At 42.0% G+C, this 24,846-nt stretch overlaps 1 protein-coding gene across 10 annotated transcripts in view; it reads right to left on the bottom strand.

Moving 5' to 3' along the window:
• Positions 1 to 518: 518 nt before the first annotated feature.
• Positions 519 to 24,846, bottom strand: part of DAB1 (DAB adaptor protein 1) — a 3,348,596-nt gene continuing 3,324,268 nt past the window's right edge. For 6 of the 10 annotated variants that reach the window (XM_069232585.1, XM_069232583.1, XM_069232587.1 and 3 more), the window contains 3 exons: positions 9,020 to 9,147; positions 8,594 to 8,692; positions 520 to 4,129 (listed from right to left, as the gene is read on the bottom strand). In XM_069232585.1, the coding sequence (XP_069088686.1) occupies positions 8,609 to 8,692; positions 9,020 to 9,147 (212 nt within the window). In that variant the 3' untranslated portion in view covers positions 520 to 4,129; positions 8,594 to 8,608. Of the gene's footprint in view, positions 4,130 to 8,593; positions 8,693 to 9,019; positions 9,148 to 24,846 lie in introns of all 10 variants that reach the window. The other 4 variants (XM_069232582.1, XM_069232584.1, XM_069232581.1 and 1 more) reach the window with 3 other exon arrangements.

Here is a 24,846-nt window from a genome sequence, read left to right as displayed (position 1 = left end):
TTAGGCCCCAAAGAACAGAAAATATAATCATACACAAACAAATATTACTTCATCTCCTTTGAAGTACCAAACAATTAAACATTACAAACATTTACTACATATGATAGCAGACAAAAATAGGATGAAGCAATGCTAAATTTGTGGTGGCTCTGAAACTAATTACAGGGGACCAGGACTGACTTATCGCCAGTTGATTATGATCCAGATGACGTACAAGAAAGGGAAAAAAGGAGAAAGCAGATAAGAAAGATATGACGATAGTTAATAGCAATTAAGCAGTGATGAGGCATGTTTAAAAGAATGAGATACTGAGACAGCAAGCATAGAGGGATGGAAAAAAAGAAGCATGAGGTAGTATCGAGAACAATCAGACTTGGTATTCAGCAGTCCTGGCCTTCTGAAGTCCTGGCGACTGGCCTGTAACAAAAACTTACTACACTTACTTTTTTTTAGCATATTAAGCACATTTGCAAGTTACTGATATACCCAGACACATTTTATCCTAGTCTGCTAATAATGAAATAGTATTATACCATTTTTTATTTTTTTATTTTTAACAGTTTTACACAGTGTGTTACAGAAATTAATGGAACGTTTCAAAAAATTGTAGTTTTGTTTGATGTGTTACACAAGTTAAAAATAATTTTACCACCTATTTCAACAAACTGTCATCTGAGGTAAATTTAAAATAGGTTTAGAAATGCACACAACAGTCTTCTCTTTCTTTCCCTTATTAAAAAAATATGTCTAAAAAGGTTTAATCAGAACAGGTGTGACCGAAAGGTAAACATAATTTTGCCAAGAAGGTGCGACTTGTACCAGATAATGATGCTTGTCAAATATTAGCATGATAATATCTCTCAAAATATGCTTTTGGACATATGAAGAAAATGTCTGATAACAATGCAAACACAGATGTTGTAAGAATTCCCAGTGAAAAAGTTAAAAGGCTGAGGTTTGTCATAAAAGAGTATGAAGGTTTATGAGTAGAACAGGTTCAATGTCTTCTTTCTCTAGATTTCGACTAGGATCATAACATTTTGGCACATAAAGGTTTTATAATTAGTAATTTAACATTTCTTAAGTAATATGTTATAAGGTAAACCTCATTGATAATTGCCATGAAGCTTTATCATTGTTTTAATTACCTTTCCTTTGACTGATTTTCAGTATTTATGTGGCATAACGAAATGCATTATTCTGCATAAATGACATTCATATTATGAAACAGACAATAACATAAAAGTATAATTAAATATATACCTGCCATTCTGGTCAACCCAATTTTTCAGGAGCATGTTGTAATCAACAGCATATACAAAGTAAGAAACATTAATCAACTGAATTGCTATCAAACTCATAAAACCTTCTCTAAAACACTTGCGCACAGAACCTTGCAAGGTAAGGTAACGTGTAGCAATATGACAGATAAGCCCAGTTTAAAATCACTTTAGGTAGGGGATAACCACAAAAATATAAACAGCCTGTAATGGTGAGAATTTTGTAATTAAGTTCTCACCAACAGATTTGTAGGGCTTTTGCAATGATGTGCATATTGCCCCTTCTTAAAATAATGGTCAGAATCGTCAGCTCATTCCTTTGTATCATGTTATTGGCACACAAGCAGCTAATCATTAATTGAAACGAAAATGAGATGAAGTTGACTCAATGTTGTGGTGTAGTAATAAGAGCATTACCTTGAAGACAGAGGGCTTGATTCACAAAGAAAACATGCACTTTTGAGTACGTTTAACTTTTGAGTAGGTTTACTAGTTTTCAGTATTCACTTTTGTAGTAATTTAAACTTTTGTAGTACATCCAGCTTGACACATGGTCCACCACTGGTATAGCAGTAATGCAGGTAGGGGCTTACTACAAACGTGTAGGGTACTACAAAAGTTTAGTTTGCCAATACCAAAAAGTAGTAAACATATACAAAACTGTAAATTATGACAAAAGTGCAGTTTGTGAATAGCACCTTGTGGTATGTTTTTTTAGTACTACTAAAGTACTACAAAATGCTGTTTTTGAGTGAAGACCTTAGCGTCTCATTTCTAGTTTGAAGGGAACAGATAACTCAAATTTCTGAAGGAATTTCTAAATATAGAGTAGAATCCACTGGCAACATTTTATCCACCATTGGAATTAGGCTGTGGAGGGAATTTCGCCATGGAATTTGACACCCTGGTAAGAGTTTACTCCAGTATTGAGAGGGGTTTCAGTTCCCTCCAAACTCAGATGAGACTCTTGGCATTTACTGGTTCACAATCTTTTATTTTGTAGCCATTTTATGTTGAATACTTCTTAATAAAACCAAATGCTTGAAACGTCAGGCTTTATTCCATCAACAGCGGTCATGTTGTAAACAAAATCTGAATATAAATCTTCTTAAAACTAATTTCATTATTGACTTAATTAGATGTGTTGCTTGTAGGTATCACATAAAGTATAATGTAATGTAACTGCATAGGAAAATAGGGAAACAGTTTAGCTGTATAGATTTTCTGGAGGGCACATACATTTACATAGGCCATGAAAAACAAATGGATAAAAACTCTGCATTCCTATTTCAGAGATATAGAAAACGATATATTTAATTTTTACATCATATGTTTCGGTATTTAAATGATTTCCACTTGTAGATAAGGCATTGTGTTGCTGACACTCTTTCCAGACCAAAATGAAACTCGCATTTTCAGAAATGGGTGCTCGCTTCTTCTGTAGATGTATGTACAGAGCTCACTAGATCATGTGATTATAATCTGACAAGCCAGTTATTTTTGACAGATGCATCGTTGTTGTTTGAAACAGGTGACAACCATGTGGTGAACTATTCAAACAGGGATTGCCCCTCCATTCAAGCACTGCAATTCGCTACTCCCTCTACAGTGTTATGGTGTTATTAAAACAATTATGATAATAACATTTATATTTACAAAAATCTGGCAATTTTATATGAACTCCTTAAAGCCATTTTCCTTCAACATTTAAAGAGTTTAACATTAAGTCTTTTTCAAGTTATAAAATAAAAATCCAATTTGAATTTTCTAATGTACAAAAGAGAGATGAGCAGTTTGAGCACATAATCAGTATGTTATAGCAAAAAATCATGCCACTCTTGTCACATGACAAAGTCTGTGTCATCCAAATTCACAAACCAGAATTATTCCAGAATTATTTGGCACATAAATTTTTTCTTCAAAAATGGCACAAAAGACTTGTCTGCATAGCATCACAGCAGCAAGATATCAGAGAAAGAAAATCAAATCTTCCTTTGCTTCCAGAGTTCAGTTCTTTTTCCAAATAAGGAATAACAGATTATTTTCCAGCTCATTGATGGGTTCCGATGTCCATTTTCTCCCACAGCTCGATTTCTACCCAGAAAGCAGCATTTTGTGGTCAGGATGCACTGTCTCTCAAGGCCCATTTGGCGACATTTTTGAAGTATGTAAATAATGCGATCACAAAGTCTATTTCGTCTATGTTAACAACTGTGTCCAACGAAGTATTGATTCTCGTGAGCTTCTGTCTCCAGTATAAAAAATGTGATATGCATCATACATTAAAAATAGTATGTCCATACTTTTTCCAAACGTACCAATAAAAAGTGGTTGGGTTTGGTGTAGCATTAAGATGAAACCACTCGCCACGCGTCTTAGTGTAGACATTTGTTGCTATGTCAACTGCACAGTGGTACATAGCCTACATATGGATTGTTTTGTTTGAAATAAAAATTGTGTTACATGTAGGACTCAATAGTGAAATCTTGTGAATTGCGAAGTTCATAAGTTGAAAAACAGAATGAAACTGACAAATTATATATCACTGTTGTGTCTGCCATTAAATCAATTTTCGAGAACTAGAGCTCTTTGAAAGTGAAGGGGCAGTCAACAACTTGTGCCCCTCTGGCTTGCCTTTTTCTTTTCCAAATGTATTCAGTGTATTCACTGAGCTCAACCTGTAGACATCCTCTTTCAGTAAATGTTGATGGGTCAACTGAAATTCAGGCATGCGAAGAACCACAGACCTGCCATGTTGTACGCTGTCCAACTAGTCTTGAAGAGCACCTTGACCCCATAAAATGCTAATTCTTAGGTCTGTTGATCTGGGCATAGAGAGATTCTATTTCCTAAGGAAAACATAAGAACAATCAACAACGGTTTGAAGTAGCACACTCTACAACATGTTTTGCTAAAATGATAATTTATGAGCAGAGATCAAATCCATTTCTGCAGCAGAATTCTAGAGTTATTTCTCACCAGAGCAATTAAGAATACCAGCACAATGGAAAGAGCAAAGATACCCTGAAGAGCATTAAAAATAATTGCATGCTTTGCAGTTACACTAAAATCAGACTGTGGGAAGTCTAGAATCATCTATAAGAGGGATATAAATATGAATTCAAACTAATTTCGCTGTATCCTAAGCTTTTTTACTTAGGCTCAAATTGATTGCATTCACTTCCTCTCATGGTTTTAGGGTGTCCATTAAAAAGACAGCATGTGATCGCAAACGCACAATAACGAGTTTCCATCTGGCTCACACTGCCACTGTGGAGGCTTCCCACATGAAAGTGAAAGTCTGCAAACCTTTGCAGGATCCAGAGGCAAACAGGAAATGAGGAACACCAAGGGAGCTTTGCAGTACTTATTGGAGTCTGACCCTACTGCATTATTTGCTCTTACTTTATGCTCTCATGCACACATCCTTAGTGCCCTTCAATACGTTTGCCCTGTGGGGATATTCTAACACAATTTTTTCCCTGAGGCATTTGCTTGATTATATAATGATGTGATCTAAAGTGCCATTGTCTTCATCAAGAACTAGTATGCTGATAGTTGTCTGATTTTCTTTTATGTGTGAGAGTACTTTGGTTCTTGATTTTCTTGATATATATTTTCATGTCAAGTGGAATAATTCTTTGAATGCTTACCTTTTCGGGCATTTGCTCAACACAATGTCAAAGAGTGCAGGTACACTGTACAATTTGGTGTATGCTTATAAACTATAATCAACAATTGCTGAAGTTATTCACTTTTGAAATAACTTACTGTGAAGATATTAAAGTCAATGGTCCAGAATTATGCTAAAGTTATGCTAAAGTGGCGCAGCGTTGTTCTGCGCCAAAAATAGCAGTGGTGTGACACTTTTGAAATGCAGGGGTGCGCTGTTTTTAGAGGAAAATGGTGCACCCCTGAGTTTCCCCCTTTACTGGTGCTGAATTAAGCTGCCTAGCGCCAATGCAGACATCCTTGCACCATAGTGCAAGGGTGTCTGCATTCAGGGGAAAGATTGTTTACGGGCAGGGACGAGCCCCTTCCTGCACATAAACAATCTATAATGGTGATTTGGTACTTCTATGTGTGCTGCAAAATATACGTACCAAAGCACAATTTTGAATGATTGTTTATGTGCAGGAAGGTTGTCCTTCCTGTACATAAACAATCGTCCATGGCATTTTGCTTCTTCAATGTGTGATGCAGACTGCAGCACACATAGAAGAAGCAAAAATGTGGAGGAATAAAAGCCTTCCTCCTCGTTTTGCCATTAATGCTTTCCCTGGGGTGGTGTTAGTTTTAGGCACTGCCTCAGGTTTACAACAACTCGAAAATCTGAGACAGCATCAAAAGCACTGGGTGTTGCAATGGAACGCCCACAGCAACACCCATTGCACGCCCCTCTGACGCAGAAAACTGCATTGGAGGGGCCCATATGTACAAGCAGGCATAACACCACAAAAAAGTGGCGTTACACCTCCTTGTAAATATGGAGCAGTGCTTAGTGCCACCGGAGCATCATGAAAAGTGTAGCTCTGGTAGCGCTAGGGGCTCTTAAATATGCCCCAATATTTCTTAAACTATTTATATGTTTACAGTGATTCATCATTCATAGCATCATCTCTTTGTTAAGCAACCAGAGTTGCAAATACCATGTAATTTATCAAATATACCCTTGCTCACCTAGGTAGCACTGTGAAGAAGATGGCAATCATGTCCCTGCCAAGCACCATCCCCCATTAGATGACTATGGTGCAGGCCATCACTCAATTTCTGCCACACCAACACTCGTGTCATCCCAGCTGCAAACACTCCTTCTACTGGGAATATATGCCATCAGCTGTGCAACACCTGCCAACACAGCGACAACCAGTGACACATGTCCCAGTCTTACTCCCATAGCAGAGTCATCACTCACCAGGGACATTGTTGTATTCATCACCAGTGTCCCACCTGCAATCAACATTAGTATTCCATCTACTACACCTGCCATTTCTGGGGTCCCACTATCAGAACCTGCAACCATCTATATAGCTGTTCCAGCTATCACACAACTAGAGGAAAGAGAGAAGCATGCATCAGAGGAGGAGGAGTACAAGGAGGGGGAGCAGTACGTATCCATGAACGATACAGGTACTGCCAAAGAGGCATGTGGCTAGGATGTGGACATGAATCTCATGTGGCTACACATATTCAAAAGGCAACACTGAATCCAGTATCACATAGTCCAAGCTTCAGATAGGACAAGCAATAGGTACAAGCCAGGCAGATAATGCAAACATAACCTCATTTGCGGGCTATGTGATAGTGGGACAGGAACCCTTTCACTTGCGGGCTATGTGAGAGTGGGAGCGGTACTCTGTCACAGATGGGAACTTTAATAAATTAGAATTCATATTTTCATCAGAATATTGACTGATCCAAAATGCTTACTGATAGATGGTGAACTAGGAAAACAGAGAACTATCAAAAGATGACTGCAACCACCACTTGCAATGGCACTGGATACGAAGGTAGAATATAAGCTGGCACTTGACCATGCATCATAATAATGCACAGGGAAAAGCACTAATTGAAAATTTGTACTACTTCAAAACATGATTTGTTATGGACAGTCTTTGTAATGCTATAATATTTGGAGGAGGCTGCAGCAGAATTCTGAGTTTGAACTTCACAGAATATTCTATTGCACAATATAAATATGGGCACACCTTCAATTTTAGAGTGAAGTTCTCAAATGTAAGTCACATTTTTGAAAGCTTAAAGGACTTTCTCATATTTTATACCTGACCTGTAGAAATATATCTAATTTTTTAAACAAAATTTCTTAGGTTCAGTTTCTTGACAATCTACGTTTAATGCAAAGAACGTCTGAGTTCTATTCTGCAAGCATCCAGAATAGAAATAAAAAAATACTTTGGCAAATTCCATCTCCTTGTTATGTGCTTCATATTTGATATGCATGTTAATTTTTGATGTGGTGCATCCTGTTCTTATTGTTGTAAAGCAAGGACTCTCGTTTATGGTGCTTGATGTGTCAATCCACTTGGGCATTCTAGATTTCCTAAAGAATGTTTATGAAATTAATTTGCCTAAAACGGATTTAAAAGGAACATTTTCACTGATTGCTTATACTGACAACTTGACTTGGTTCTGTGTTAATGGATCCTCAACAGGTATGGCTAAAGTCAAAGTATCAGCCTATTGTATCAAAGAGATACATCAGGTAGAAAACCTTTAAGCATCCAATGTGGCATCATCTGAAATATAACAGTTGTATTCCGCACTGACTCAAGAAATGGTATCTCCATCGTCCGTAGTATGTTTATCATCATGGCAGAGTACACAGAAAGTGTGTCATCTATCCACACTTTCAAGGCAGAAAGGTGAACCCAAAGGATGAAGCCAGACTAAGGGGCATACTAACAAACCCCAGCACCACCTTGAGCCACCCGAGTGTCATCTTTTGTTACACTAAGGCGGCGGAAAGGAGGCCTTTCTCCCAAGCCGTATTTACAAAGTGGCACAATGCTTGCATTGAGCCACTTTGTAAACCCTTGCGCCACATTATGCCTGCGCCAGCCATAGTGTAATCATGGGGGCGTTCCTAATCAGGAAGGGCCAAAAAAATGGTGCAGTGACATTTACAACATTTCACTGCACCATTTTTTCTGTCATTTTAAATGCCTGCTCAGAGCAGGTATTCAAATGACACACTCATTGTAATCACTGGGTCTCCCTGTGATTTGCTGCACAAGCGTCAATATGTTTGACACTAGTGCAGCAAAGCACTACAATAGCATAAAAAATGTTGACGCTATTGTCCTACCAACCCCCATTGTGCGCTGTATTGTAGATAAGGTGAAACCATGGTGTGGTTAGGTGGGGCAGGGACGACGCAAGAAAAGTGGTGCATTGGGGCCGATGAGCCACCTTCTTGTAAACATGCCCCTTTGACGGCATGACTTGCTGTTTTTCAACATGCAACTTTTGTATTGAACCCTTTGCACATATATAGAAAAACATTTCCATAACATGTAACCTAGCACAAGGAACCATACCATTCCAAACATTATCATGCAAAGTGTTTACGTGCCAAACTTAATAAGATAATAACAAATATGGAGGCAAATGCAGCAAAAAAGCTACATATCATGAGATATTCCATGGGGTGTGATTTGAAGTCATGCATCCACTGCAAATGAAAGTGATACTATGTAGGAACCACAAGTACAAATGTAACAGACTCTGATAAACACAGTGTGGTGGGCAATGGAGGATGGACATCTCAGGAGAATAAAAGGACAGATACCTACCCCAACCTTTGCTATCTAGCTATCGCCTTGTGGGCTTACAGTATCAGCAGTGGGTTCACCATATGGATCGGTGCTGCATGAGGCCTGAGAATCATCAGGCTAGAACACAAGAAGACAATATCTTTTGGTCTCAACATCAGCACTTGCACTGAACCATTTTTAATGATGTATGTGATTACCCAAGTTGAGAAACGTTATACAAACATCTTAAGCAATTCAAAATAATCTAAAAAGTCAAAACTTTAACAAACCAGTTCACAGTTAATTCTAATAATAGAATAAACAAAACTCTAGCCATTAGCATGCTTTTGACATATACATTGTATATTCCTGTTGATTTTGAAATTAAGTTAAATTGACATATTTTCCAAAGTCCTTTTCTTCATTTTATTTTCTTCAGAATCTATTTTAGGCAACAATACTTACTAAATCTTGTACTTCGCTTTTACTTGGGCTGTCAAATCCCTCTTCAAAGATGTCATCTGCATTGGGATCACTCGTATGAGATACTGATGATTTGGACGGAGAACTTTGCCTAGGTGCAGGAGTCGGTGCTGAACAGATAATACACAGTAGTAAGTTAGAAACTAATACAAAAATGTTCAGACATTCAAATATATATACGTCTCAGATGCATTTCTGTGAACCCTCAGAATATGTTACCAAAACAATAACCATAAGCCATTTTGATTTAAAATCACACTATTGTTAAGTTATCACTTGAGATAGTGATATGGTTCTGCAAAAAGATGTGGGTCACAATAAAGTAATACGCCTGGATGTCTAAATGTGGTGTGTTACAAAGAATTGTTTGAATGTTCAGTTACAAAAACTGAGGCATGAAAATGTTATCGTCGAACACAGAATCCTTTATAACTGGATCCATAACAGTGAATTTGGACTTTGGGAAATCTACATGGAAATCTCTTGGTATGTGAACTTTTAGTAGACTTTTGGTCATGAGCTGGAAGAAAACAATGACATTATTGGTCTGATAAGAGTTTGGGGGATAGTTTGCACCCTCTGTCGAATTTCCAATGGGGAGGTTGCCGCCATAGTGGCTACCTCCCCGCCACCCCATTAAGAGCTTTCCGCTAGGACAGTGGGCAGAAGCCTGAGTTCCGCCCACTGGCACAACGGGAAACAGCCTACATCATTGTCTCTGGCTCGTAATTGAACCGGCGGCAATGCTGTAGAGCGCAGAGTGCACCAGCACCCTCACACTGTTCACTGTCAGCAAGTCAGACAGGGAACATTGTGATGGTGCTGGCCAGGGGTGCCCGGCACTGCCCATGCCAAATGCAATGGGGACCCTTGCAGCAGTTGTCTACCAGCCTTTTCATGGCAGTGCTAACGCCATCAAACCGCTGGTAGAAAAGGGGGTCCTAATCCTCAGGGCAGCCTCTGCTTGTGTCAGCCCGCAGGGATCTCTGATCCTGGTGGAGCTGGCGGCCCGACTGCCAGGGTTGTAAGGTGACCGCCAGACTCGTAATGAGGGCCTAAGTCTTTATGAACTTGAAATATTGAGAATACTAATGGGAATGGTATATAAATGTACAGATACCTCGTTAACATCAGACTGAAGCTACTGATTGCATGAGATATACATGACTAAGAATCTGAGGCTCTAATCTTTTATTTCATGGTGTTTATGCTAGCTTACCTGTGAGCATTTTATCTTACTAAATTAAAACTAATATAACTAATCACATCTGGTGACATAGTATTTCCTTAATCTAGCGCCTCTCCTGCCCATAAATGCTGTTAAAACCTAATCCCTCATCCAATTTGATCTGACCACAATAGGCTTTTAACATAATTTGAGTGTTCTCCATGAGTACTCAAAGAAAATGTTTTTAAAACTCAGTAATACTAAAAAAGTTCTACCTTTTAAGGGAAGAAAATACTGCTGTTCCTTTAGCTAGCATCAAAGGGATTATCATTAGAAGCTGTGAAATCATATATATCTAGGAAGACTAGATAATAAATTATATTTCTTATACTTAGGAAAGAAGGCCATTGCTCATTCAAGTGCAATTGAAACAAAACTATAAAAATCATGAGGAAGGCGATGCTTTAAATATCTTTTTAAAATATACAGAACTAAAATCCCTCCAACGCTTACATACAGTACTCATTAAAAAAAATGCCTATTACTAAATGCTTTTCTTGCACCTCTAAGAAGGGAAGATTTTAAGAAGGCTCTCTACAGTAAGCCAAGCAATTCCTGTTCAGGTGCTGGGACTAGACTTTGAGCTTGAAAGCCTCTTTGTTATCTCAAGGGAAAGTCTAGTTTGCTGGGCCTATAATATACTCCACACACCAAACAAGACACTCAGCGATATATTGAAGAAGCAACTGCTTAAACCTCTAAACATGGATTATACACTTATTGTGAACTTGAAATAAGTTTTAGAGGCATTTTATTGCAAGAAACAATATTTGCTATAGTGGACCCCTGCACTACTCCACCTTATCTTAAAGACTGGTGTTCCCAGAATAAGCTTCTCTTGTGACATCTCCCATTGCGGGAATTTAAATTTGCAGAAATCCTTTTCTGATATTATATAGAGTATTAGCAACCACAAAACTAATTCCTAACTTTGGAACGTACCACTATGAGAACATTCATTCTACTCAGGCTGGGTGCTCTACCATTAAATGTATATATAAGTCAATAGTATAGTTAAACCAAGAACTCCAGTATACTTTACCTGCGCCAAGGTGAATCACAAGATTTAAGATATGAACTTTGTTTATGCCCAGCTTTTGCAGTAGGATGCAATCATTAAATATTGGTTTTATATGTGAATTTAATAAAACAAGAGTTAACAAATGAATTTAACAATGTTTCATTTGAATGAATATTTATGTTACAAGGTTTTAAACATTTTAAAATCATTCTTTCAACTGTTTTAAAAAAAACAGTTATCTGAGTTATAAAATGGTTCCCTTCTCTCATAATTGTTGGTCTCATTTTGAGGTTCATATTAATAAAATGATTGCCTAGTCATTTATGCTTTTTAATAGTGATGTTTACTGTAGGAATTTATGTTATAGGACATGATGAGTAACATTCACAGGGTGCAAGCTAACATCTTAACAAAGATATACACAATTCAAGGTACTTTGAGGAACATTCTGAATTCCAAAGTAAAATGTGCCTTGTCTATATTGATTTGCCCACATTTGTGTAAACAACAGATATTTATGTACTATTAAATGATAAGTTTCTAGCGAGCGCTTTGCAACATTCAATACATGTATAGAAAACACTATAACATATGGGATAAAGTACCACCATTAAAAAACAACAATGAAAGTAACCAAGGAGTTTAAGCACCAACAAGAGGCAAACTGTCAAAGGCAGAGAGCCTATATAAGGTAATAGAACAACATGGAGACTTGCAATACCTCTATTAATGTAAAGGCAGTGGTTTTTGTATTCCTTACAATATCTCGCTCCTCCAACTGCACTTCTGGTCCTTGTAAATGCACTAAGTCATTTTACATAATAGTATTCCATTTCCGTATCTCAGAAGAAAGGATAGATGAGTCAGCCATACTAGATTTGAACTTGTGGCCTGCAGATTACTTCAGTACAGGCTGCAGACGAGAGACTGTCTTGACAGTGGTATGGTGAGGGAAGTAAAAGCAGTGGACTTGAGCACTGTCTCTATGTTCTGGAATTATTGCTAGATTTTTTTATACTCTGTTGCTGCTGCACAGATGCAGTTTCAGGTCTTCTGCACTTCAGCTTCCATTCTTTGTGAAGGTGAAGATTCAGAACGATAAGTGCATGGTGATGTTACTAGTTACCTTCAGTAAATTATCACAGCAAGTGGGTGCATTCTTTTCTTTTATCATGTCTCATGTGTGGACATTGGAATTGCTTACCTTTGTGGGAAGATGCAGTGAATTGCCACAGCAACACTTCAGAAGCAACTTATAAGCACTGATTGTGAGTTTTGGAATAAATTGTGAAAAAAGGCATGGAGCTGTTCACTGCATTAAGTTTTCTTCGCTAAGCACAAGTTGTAACATTTCTTCTCCAGAAAAAAATATGAGACAGTAAATATATGGTGTATATTGCAATCCAGGACTAATTAAAATGTATTGTCATGCCAGTGGATCTCCTTGGGAAGCAATGCTATTGAGTGAATTAAACATAAGCTGTATTATGTTCCGGACTAAAGATAGAGTATTATACGTTTTATTTATTCCATGTACTTACTTGCTAGCCAGATTGGATACAATATTCATCGACAAGTATAAAAATCAAGACAAGTATTAAAGAACAATAAATATTTAAAAAGTACATAAAAATCAGTTATATCAACTCAACTTCAAAATACATTTATACTTAAATGATAAATTCACAATATAGGCCCTCATTTCGACCTCAGCGGTCTTTTTGTAAGACCGCTGAGGTTCCCCCGGGCTGGAGAGCCAGTATGGCTGTTGGCGGTGTAGAGGAGGCTGCTCCTCCGTCACCGCAACGTCATCAGAACACCGCCCACCCATACGTTCCAGTATTCGGCGTGGTGGTGTTCTGGTGACGGGGTGCTGGCGGCGGAGCAGCCCCCATGGATCCCGTTCCCTCCCGGACGACCACCGAGGCAGGTAACGACAGGGGAGGGAGGTGGGGGGTGTTGTGTGCATGCATGGGGGTGTGAGTGTTTAGAGGGGGTGTGTGAGTGCGTGTATGCATGCAGGGGATGTGATGTGTGTAGGGGAAATGTATTGTGTATGTATGTGTGCATGCATGTGCGTGTGTATGTGTGTGAGTGGTGTGTGTGCCTGAGTGGGGGGTGGTGGGTATGTCTGGGGGGGCCCATAGTGGTTGGGTGGCAGGGGAGGGGAGGGGGCCCTACCACCTTTGGGAGTGGTAGGGGGGTCGTGGTTGTTGGGAGGGGACTCCTGGAAGGGGGGGAGACCCCTATCAGTGCCAAGGAACAAATTCCCTGGCACTGATAGTGCCTACCGCCATGGATTTCGTGGCGGTTCAAAATCCACAAGATCCATGGCGGTATGAGGGGTTATGATCCTGCAGACGGACTAGTGACGACTGCCAGGCGGGAGACCGTTGTCTCCAGCCTGGCGGTCATTACCGCCGTGGTGGACGGTGTGGTACATTGGCGGTTTGGCATGTGCCAAACCGCCAATGTCATAATGGGGCGGTAATTACCGCTGGCCTGTTTGCGGTCCTACCGCCAACATTGGACCGTCCGCCAGGGTTGTAATGAGGGCCATAGTCGTTAGCACATATACAATTCATGTTCCTGAATTTCAACAGTTTACTTCTTAAAAACAAGCCAATTGTAGACTGTTGGACCTGGCTTTTTGACAGGGTCATCCCCAAACTTTTTGCCTCCTTCCTCCTATTTTTTCTGACCTGTTGTTGTTGGCTTTTAACCTCTGGGCATTTTACCACTGCTAACCAGTGCTAAAGTGCATATGCTCTCTGTGTAAATGGTACTATTGATTGGTTTATCCATGATTGGCTATTTAATTTACTTATAAGTCCCTAGTAGAGTGCACTATATGTGCCTAGGGCCTGTAGATTAAATGCTGCTAGTGGGCCTGCAGCACTGGTTGTGCCACCCACTTCAGTAGCCCCTTAACCCTGTCTCAGGCCTGCCATTGCAAGGCCTGTGTGTGCAGTTTCACTGCCACTTCGACTTGGCATTTAAAAGTACTTGCCAAGCCTGGAACTCCCCTTTTTCTACATATAAGTCATCCCTAATGTGTGCCCTAGGTAACCCCTAGAGAAGGGTGCTGTGTAGGTAAAAGGCAGGACATTTACCTGTGTAGTTATATGTCCTGGTAGTGTAAAGCTCCTGAATTCGTTTTTACACTACTGTGAGGCCTGCTCCCTTCATAGGCTAACATTGGGGCTGCCCTCATACACTGTTGAAGTGGCAGCTGCTGATCTGAAAGGAGCAGGAAGGTCATATTTAGTATGGCCAGAATGGTAATATAGAGTCCTGCTGACTGGTGAAGTCGGATTTAATATTACTATTCTAGAAATGCCACTTTTAGAAAGTGAGCATTTCTTTGCACTAAAATCTTGTTGTGCCCTTCAATCCACGTCTGGCTAGGTTTAGTTGACAGCTCCTTGTGCATTCACTCAGACACACCCCAAACACAGGGTACTCAGCCTCACTTGCATACATCTGCATTTTGAATGGGTCTTCCTGGGCTGGGAGGGTGGAGGGCCTGCCCTCACACAAAGGACTGCCACACCCCCTACTGGGACTCTGGCAGACAGGATTGAACTGAAAGGGGGCTTGGTGCATTTCTTAGACACTCTTTGAAGTCACCCCCACTTCAAAGGCACAACTTAGTATAAAACAGGGCCTCTGCCCTACCTCATCAGACACTTGCTGGAGAAGAAACCTGAACCAGAAACTACATCCTGCCAAGAAGAACTGCCTGGCTGCTCAAAGGACTCATCTGTCTGCTTTTCTACAAAGGGCTGCTGCCTTGCTGTTGGCCTGCTGCCTTGCTGAACTCTTGTCTGGCTGTAAAAGTGCTCTCCAAGGGCTTGGATAGAGCTTGCCTCCTGTTCCCTGAAGTCTCAGGACCAAAAAGACTTCTCGCTTTCACTTGGACGCTCCGTGCGCCGAAATTTTCGACGCACAGCTTGCTCTGCGGCAAGAAAAACGCTGCACACCGACGCTGATCGACGCGACGCCTTCGGGACGACCGAAACTTTGACGCACGGCCTCGCAAGGACAACGCCGCCCGACTTCTAAGGAGAAATCGACGCGACGCCTACCGTGAGCTTGAAACTTTGACGCACGGCCTCGCAAAGACAACGCCGCACGACTTCCAAGGAGAAATCAACGCGACGCCTGCCGTGAGACCAAAACTTCGACGCACGGCCTCGCAAGGACAACGCCGCCCGACTTCCAGGGAGAAATCGACGCAACGCCTTCCGTGAGATCGAAATTTCGACGTGCAGCCCCGCAGAACGACACGCAGCCGGAAAACAAGCAGGAAAATCCACGCACAGACCCGGGACATCTGGTAATCCCCGCGATCCACAGAAAGAGACTGTCCGCACGCCGGAAAACGACGCCCGACTTCTCCGTGTGGAAAATAACGACGCGAGTCCGTGTGTGCTGGGGAGAAATCGACGCACACACCCTTTTTCCATGCACCTCTTCTTTTGTGGCCCTCTGAGTAGTTTTTCCACTCCAAACCAGGTACTTGTGCTTGAAAGAGACTTTGTTTATATTCTAAAGACTTAAGACACTTTATATCACTTTTCAGTGATATCTCTACAATTTCCCATTGCAACTTTATTCTTTTTGACCTACAATTATCCTGATAAATATTATATATTTTTCTAAACACTGTGTGGTGTATTTTTGTGGTGCTATATGGTGGTATTGTATGATTTATTGCACAAATACTTTACACATTGCCTTCTAAGTTAAGCCTGACTGCTCGTGCCAAGCTACCAGAGGGTGGGCACAGGATAATCTTGGATTGTGTGTGACTTACCCTGACTAGAGTGAGGGCTTTTGCTTGGACAGGGGGTAACCTGACTGCCAACCAAAAACCCCATTTCTAACATAGACGTTTTAAGATTGCAAATACAACACAAAGACTGGTATCAAACTTACAAATTCTCAGTGCTACCAAGTAACCAATAGAGTGGTTACACCCATTTAGATCTAGGCCTAATGTAAGCCTTACAAAAAAATAAAATATGTCTCTCAGTTTCCTCTTGGTACATACAAGCTGGGCATACGTTTATATGTTGGCCCACGGACAACAACTTACTCATGAAGGATGTTGTAAGTAAGATCCCTAATATAAACTTTATGTAAAGAGTTTTGACTGGTGTAAAGTGTATATGGTCCAAATATTCTTCACATTTGTAATCTCACTTAATTGATAAGAATACTTCAGTCAATTGGACCATAGAAGAGGATGTTTGTAATCTTTCAAAAGTGCAGTGCCAAAATCTCTCCTTGATAACACAAAAGGCATTTATCAAAAGAGATTTTGTATTGGCCCGAAATTCCACCAACAGCTCTGTAAACCTGAAGGGATGGTGATACAGGATAGTTTGCTGTTCACCTGGCAAATGTAATTGCTGAGGAAGCCCCTTGCTTCAATAATGATTTTTAAAAGCTCTACAGTCAAGTGGGTAATATAATATCATTAACAAAGTCTCTCTGAAGTAATATTCAAAGCCCTCTTTTAATATCAGAAACTAATAAGGTGTCAGCAGCGAAAAGGAGTGCTGGCAGCTTACAATCTTCCAAAGTAGTCATTCATACAGTTAAGTAAAAAATCAGGATAACCCTTGATGAAAAGGATGAACAGAGTAGGAGCCAAATACTCCCATGGCAAACCCCTCTGTGAGCGGAAAATCTACTTGTAAGTTCACCTTTTGGTCTCCATCTAACCTGGGCAAAGTTATAGGTGTGCAGTAGCTTACGTATATCGAGTAGGCTGATGGATTTTCCTAGCTCTCAAAGAACTTTCTATTGTTTTTCTATTGAAATCATATCGCTTGCAGCATGCAGGTCTAAGAAGGCTACATAGAGATTACCTCCACAAAGGCGGACCACCATTCATTTCATCAAGAGGAAGACTTAGTCAATCATAAGTATTCCCATTCTAAAGCCTGTCTGAAACCGACTGATAATACTTGTGAGCTAGGATGCCCTGCAAAATATTTTCTATAGGCTGTCAATTAGACTAATTGGCCTATAGCTGCCAGGTTTAGTGATTAAACCTTTTTTGTTTATACGCACCATCACCTCACCTCTCTATGTATTGGGATCAATACATTTGCTGCAATAGCACTGGTTATGGTGTTAATGTAGGGGATCATGAAAATTGGTTCAAAGAAAAAAATCTGCAGGTATTCCTTCTAAACCAGGGGCCTTTAATATCTTCTTGTCATCTATCGCTTTTTTTGTATCAGACAAACAAAAAGAGATTTTGTGACTGTTAGACAATTGGAATTATATTTAACCATATGTAACAACAAATACAAATTATAGTTAGCAAGAGGCTAATTATACACAGCTTAAAGTGTGCAAGCTACTCATCAGCGTGGATTTGTACTTTTGGGCTGATTGGCCTGTTGCGCCCAACATATGATTCTATATGTCAGAACCTATTAGCATCATTCGATTTTGCAGCCTTGAGGAGGTATACCCAATTTCCTTCTTCCCACTTTGCTTTAGCTACTTTGTAAGTTATTCCATACAACTGTCTTAATGGCTTTATTTCTTTATTTTATCTCTTATGTCAGATAAGATCAATTGAAGCTACCAGATCAGATTTCTTTAAATGACATTCAGAATTAAATCATTCTTTTCCTCCTAGAGTAATCAACCTCATCTTACAGCTCTTAACATAAAAACCTTTTTATTTGAACAATGAGCCACAAGTTTATAATAGCAAGTCGTGATTCTGTATATTGGTACTGAAAAGGTCCAATATTTTAACAGTAACATTATATATAGATTTTGTTGGACCTGGCCTTTTTGGCAGGTTTATCCCCTGACTTTTTGCCTCCTTCCTCCTATTTTTTCGGACCTCTCGCTGTTGGATCTAGGACTCTGAGCACTATATCACTGCTCATCAGTGCTAAAGTGCAGGTGCTTTCTGTTGGGGTCTTTGGTTGGCAGTCAGGTTCCCCTTTATTCAAGCAAGGACCCTCACTCTAGTCAGGGTAAAAGAGAATCACCCTCAGCTAACACCTGCTTACCCCCTGGGTAGTTTGGCCCGAGCAGTAGGCTTAACTTCAGAATGCTAGGTGTAAAGTATTTGTACCAACACACACAGTAACTTAATGAAATCACTACAAAATGACACAACACAGGTTTAGAAAAATAGGAAATATTTATCTAAACAAAATAAGACCAAAATGACAAAAATTCACAATACACAAGTCAAGTTATCACTGAAAATGCAAAAAGAGTCTTCATGTAATTTTAAACACACACTAACACTGTTAAAAAAAACTAACAGTGTGAAAATGTACTTTAGGCGCATCAAAAATAACCCCGCTCAAGCGAGTGTGCATCAAAAAGGGCTTGTGATGCGTCGATTTCACTAACTCACGAGACCTTGCGGCGTTTCTGCTTTCGTCAGGTCAGGCACGTCTTTTCTTCTCTCCGCAGGAGATTGATGCGTCGATCCGGTCAACACTCTTGAGTCCGGGCAGGGCTTGCGTTGTTTTTACATGCCCAGCAGAGTTTGTGTCGGAAATCCAGTCGCACGATGATACGAAAACCACGCAGCGTGGGTTGCAATCTCACCAGCCTCCGTCAGCGATGCTGTGCGTCGTTTTTCCAGCCCCGGGCGTCGATCTTCGGGTTGCATTGCAGGCGAGCATCTGTTTTCAGCCGTGAAGCCGGTAGCGCGTCGATTTTCCAGCCGCACATCGGAGTTGCGTCAATCTTTTTCCCGCATGGAGGTCAGTGTGTGGATTTCTTCCTCTTAGTGTGCCAGCTTCTCCTTTCAGGGTCTCAGGAACTGAATGGGCACCACTTCGTAGAGTAGGAGTCTCTTCAGAGACTCCAGATGCTGGCAGAGAGAAGTCTTTGCTGTCCCTGAAACTTCAACCAACAGGAGGCAAGCTGTAAATCAAGCCCTTGGAGATCTTCACAAGAAGAAAGGCAACACAAAGTCCACTCATTGCCCTCTTACTCTGGCAGAAGCAGCAACTGCAGGATAGCTCCACAAAGCACAGTCACAGGCAGGGCAGCTCTTCTTCCTCAGCTCTTCAGCTCTTCTCCAGGCAGAGGTTCCTTTTGCTTTCCAGAAGTGTTCTAAAGTCTGTGGTTTTGGGTGTCCTTCTTATATCCAATTTCTCCTTTGAAGTAGGCCTACTTCAAAGCAAAGTCTCTTTTGACTGTGAAATCCTGCCTTGCCAAGGCCAGGCCCCAGACACTCACCAGGGGGTTGGAGACTGCATTGTGTGAGGGAGGGCACAGCCCTTTCAGGTGTGAGTGACCACTCCTCCCCTCCCTCCTAGCACAGATGGCTTATCAGGAAATGCAGACTACAACCTAGCTCCCTTTGTGTCACTGTCTAGTGTGAGGTGCAACCAGCCCAACTGTCAAACTGACCTAGACAGGGAATCCACAAACAGGCAGAGTCCCAGAAATGGTATAAGCAAGAAAATGCTCAGTTTCTAAAAGTGGCATTTTCAAACACAATCTGAAAATAAACTTTACTAAAAGATGTTTTTTTAAATTGTGAGCTCAGAGACCCCAAACTCCACATGTCCATCCGCTCCCAAAGGGAATCTACACTTCAATCAGATTTAAGGGTAGCCCCCATGTTAACCTATGAGAGGGACAGGCCTTGCAACAGCGAAAAACGAATTTAGCAGTATTTCATTGTCAGGACATATAAAACACATTTATACATATGTCCTACCTTAACCATACACTGCACCCTGCCCATGGGGCTACCTAGGGCCTACCTTACATGTACAAAAAGGGAAGGTTTAGGCCTGGCAGGTGGGTACACTTGCCAAGTCAAATTTACAGTTTAAAAGTGCATAAACAGACACTGCAGTGGCAGCTCTGAAAAATGATTACAGAGCTACTTATGTGGGTGGCACAACCAGTGCTGCAGGCCCACTAGTAGCATTTGATTTACAGGCCCTGGGCACCTCTAGTGCACTGTACTAGGGACTTACTAATAAATCAAATATGCCAATCATGGATAAACCAATTACATACACATTTTGTAAAGGAGCACTTGCACTTTAGCACTGGTTAGCAGTGGTAAGGTGCCCAGAGTAACAAAAACAGCAAAATAAGAGTCCAGCACACATCAACAACCTGGGAAACAGAGGCAAAAGGTTAAGGGAGACCATGCCAAGGATGAAAAGTCTAACACTTTCTAAAGTTGGTATGATTGGCTTACGCCTATTTGGCATATTTAATTTACCTGTAAGTCCCTTGTACAGTGGAATCTCTATACCCAGGGCCTGTAAATTAAATGCTACTAGTGTGCCTGCAGCACTGCTTGCACCACCCACTAAAGTAGCTTTTCACACCTGTATCAGGCCTGCTAGCGCAGGGCCTGCGTGCGCAGTTTTCTGCCACAGGGACCTGGATTCTAAATTTACTTGCCAGGCCCAGAACTCCCCTTTTACTACATAGAAGTCACCTCTAAGGTAGGCCTTACCTAGCACTATGGTCAAGGTGCTATGTATGTAGATGCAGAACAATTGCCTAGTAGCGTGGCCTGTCCTGGTAGTGACAAACAGCCTATTTTGTTTCACACTGCTGCGAGTGCTGCCTTCTAATAGAATTGCATTGGAAATGCCCTGCCTTATGTGTAGGGGGTATTGTCTGATTTATGAGGGGTAGCGTAGGCATGTTTGGTATGGTTGTAGTGGTAGTGAGAAATGCTGCTTACTGGTGTAAGTGGAATTGTTATTACTATTACAGAAATGACACTTCTCGAAAGTGAGCATTTCTCTGTGCTTATGCCTCTGGTGTTTTGCAGCTTGACTCCAACCCACGTCTGGGCAGAATGACAGTTGGGCTTCGTGCATACTTTTCAGACAGCCTGTACACAGGGAGGGTGGAGGTGTCACAGAGATGCATCAGCATACTGAATAGTCTTCCTGGGCTGAGAGAAGGAAATGGCGGGGCACACCTGCATTTGTAAAGGCTGTGCCCTGGTCTTACACGATAGGGTCGTTTACCCCCATCTGATGTTTGGAACTTGTACTGGAGGAGAGAGGGGGCACTCCCAGAACCAGTTGTAACTGGTTGGGATCTCCTCTCCCCTTCCTTTGTGAACACACTCTAAAACTGAGTATAAGTACAGGGGACTTTTCCCCATAATTCGGAGACACCTTGGAACTTTCTTTGAACTGGACACAGAAGGCTGGGGGAACTCACCAGGAGCTGCCATGGACTGCTGCTGCTGTGCTGACCTGTGACCTGCTGGGTCAATAGGAGAGAATGCCATCTGCCTGCATCCCCCTTGCCCTGGCCTGCTGCTGGGCCCTGCCACCTGTGCTCCTTTGTCTTGGACTGTTATCCCCCAGGGGCAGGGTGCAGTGGCCCCTGACCCCTGTAACTCCACCTGAAATGCACGAGGAGCGCTTCTCCTTTTCTCATGTAGCTCCTTGAGAATGCTTTTGAATGGTGCTGGGTAGCGCCTGATGAGCGCCCCATTTGATTATTGAAAGTGCCTGAGGAGCACTGTGGCTTTCCCCCAGGTTCTGCGCTGGGAAGTGCTCTGCCGCTTGAAGAATCACCGCCGCGACCCGGGTGTGGTAAAATTCCAAGTGCGAGTGAAGCACTGCTCCTGGGACCCCCGGGGCACCACTTTCATTAACAAAGGAGCTTGCGTGCTCCTACCGTGCCCCTGGGGCAAAGCATGCTGCAAGGAGCACCCCCGGGGCACAAGCAGGCACCCATTCTGGTGCCTGCTTTCTCCTACGGCATGGGTGGGCCGCAGCCTGGATCAGGAAGCTGGGCGGGGGAAGGAAGCCTCATCGGAGGCTCCCCCACCCCACTGGAGCCCCTTTGTTCTTTTGGATGGGGAAGGGGGAAGGAAGCCTCATTGGAGGCTCCCCCTGCCCCAACGGAGCCCAAACTGCCCTTTCAGGATGCGGGCGGAGTACAAGCAGGCACCCACTCTGGTGTCTGCTGTCTCCTACGGCACGGATGGGCCACAGCCTGGATCAGGAAGCTGGGCGGGGGGTAGGAAGCCTCATCGGAGGCTCCCCCGCCCCACCGAAGCCCCTTTGGTGTTTTGGATAGGCAACGGGGAAGGAAGCCTAATCTGAGGCTCCCCCTGTCCCAACGGAGCCCAAACTGCCCTTGCAGGATGCGGGTGGGGTGGAAGCTTCACCGGAGGCTCCTCGCCCGGCATAATTCTCCTTTGTTGTTTTGGGGCCCCGTGAGAGTCGGGTGAGGCCCCCACCTGGCCCAAATCATTTTCGCTGGCTTTGCCCCCCTCTTCTGGAGGGCCTGTTGTGGCCCAGGGAGGGCCCCCCTGAGATTAGGGGCCCCAAGAGAGGCCAGATATTAAAGCGGGAGGGGGTGCGTGCCACCCCCCAGAATTACCAGAAGCCCCCTGTTTTGCACAGTGGAGCGCCTGGGGGGGCTTTTTTTGTTCTCCTGGGCACTGGAAGTGCCTTTAATCATACAAACAGGTACTTTTTTTAAAGGATATATCATATTCAAATGTTCCTAGTATGGACATGATTGATTTATATGGTAGCCTGCCTAGTTTTTTGATGTGTTACATATATGTTTGCTAATGTTCCTTTTATGGGCATAACTTGCTAATATGTTTTCCTGACTTGCCATATGTTTTATAATATTCCTGATATGGGCATTTATTATATTTCCATGACAAGTGCATTTGTGTTGTAATGTGATTCCTGACTACTGCTTATGTTGCAGAATAATAAGTAAACTGTGTGTTATATGTGACTACTGCTGGTTCTGCAGAGTAACTAATGAGTAAGCTCCTGACACTACTTGGGTAGCAGGATATTACTGACATGTTGTGTTTGTTCTAATAATTGCGTTGTGTACAGTACAGTATATTTTCATATAACCTGGTGATGTGTTTCCTTTGTGGTGGGGATAGTGCATCATGTGTGTTGTGTGTGTTGTGCAGACGCATTACACATTGCCTCTGGGATAGGCCTGACTGCTCGTCCTAAGCTACCAAGGGGGTGAGCAGGTGTTATCTTGGATGTGTAACTCCCTTACCCCGACTAGAGTGGGTGGGTTCTGCCTGGCTTAGGTGCATACCCTAGCCAACCAGAAACCCAATTTCTAACAGATTTCATGACTGTAGGGCTATTAATAATATGTGTCTGTTTTACATTCCTTCTATTATTACAAATAGTTAAGGGGTCAACCACTAAACTAGTCCAGTCTGAGATATCAGGGATACAAGCACCATTCAGATACAAGACTAAGGGATCATGGTCGCTCTCATACTGCGCTAATAATTTCATAGCAATCATTTTGGCCCGTAGGCGAATAGTTGATATTACTTCTATATGTCCCTCTCTTTAATGCCGTAGTTGCTATACTGCTTGAGGGTGAAAACCATTACATGGTGGAGATGAGGTGGAATGAGACTTACTAGGAGTATGTAACAGCTTAATTTTCTTTCTAATAAACAGGCTGATAAATAGTTATACCTTGAAGGATCTAAGGCTCCATTATGCTTGAAGAGGTGCCATTTTTAGCACTTTTATACATTATTTCCCTCTATTTTCCATTTCACATCCTAAGTTTAAGATTCCACATTTTTTCCCTCTTCTTACCAAAACGTAATATGACCAGGTGAGGTTTGTGTTCATAGCTCTGTCTTTTGATAAAGTAATTGTAAGAAAGCCCCTACTCAAGAAGGAACCACAGTCTTTGTCTGGGTGAAGTCACAAGCGATCCCAAATTAACCTGTGCTCAACCCTCTAGTAGCTTGATACAGAGCAGTCAGGCTTAACTTGGAGGCAATATGTAAAGTATTTATGCAGTAATTTACACAGTAATAATGTGACACACAGACACATACAAAACACCCACAGCTATTTAGCACCAAAATGACAAAAACCAAATCAGTAGAGCAAATTAAGTGAAAAAAGCAGCAAAAAGTTTTAAAAAAAGACACCATTTGTGGCAACCTGGTAGTGTTAGACCTGGAACAACGCTGACCACAATGGAGCAAGGGCCGGATGTAGAGACCAGGATAGGCCCGCTGAACAAGGGCACTTTAAATCCTACTACCAGAGCATTGCGATATCCGGTGTCAAGGATGCATCATGCAGCTGAGGTAATGCAAGGTTGTGGAGTGAAGATGTGTCGAGCTGAAATGGTCCCAGGAGGCCTGAAGGCGGCAATGTGACGTCTTCCTTCTTCGTCGTGGATGCTGTAGATGAGGGTCTTGCGATGGTGTCAGGAAGATGGTTCATGCACCAGCTGATTGCGGGGCTTGCAATGCAGAGTCCTGTGTCATCATCAAGGAGGCCATCAATAAGGGGCTTACAATGTGAGGACTTATGTCCAGGATGCATTGCACATTTGCACATCCTGGGAGGTTGTGGGTAGCGATGTGAAGTCTTGCACCAGGGATGCATCTTTCAGTGGTTCCGATGCAGAGTTTCGTGAGATGATGTGCTGCGCAGTAGCTTCGATGCAAAGTTTTTGGGAGATGATGCATTGTGATGTGTCTGTTCGACTGTCCTACAGATACCACCGTTGGGATGGCACCGCACC

The sequence above is a fragment of the Pleurodeles waltl genome, chromosome 4_2 (assembly GCF_031143425.1).
Source record: "Pleurodeles waltl isolate 20211129_DDA chromosome 4_2, aPleWal1.hap1.20221129, whole genome shotgun sequence".
NCBI classification, from domain to species: domain Eukaryota; kingdom Metazoa; phylum Chordata; class Amphibia; order Caudata; family Salamandridae; genus Pleurodeles; species Pleurodeles waltl.
Note: the sequence above shows the minus strand (reverse complement) of the source record. Positions and strands in the feature narration are given on the sequence as shown.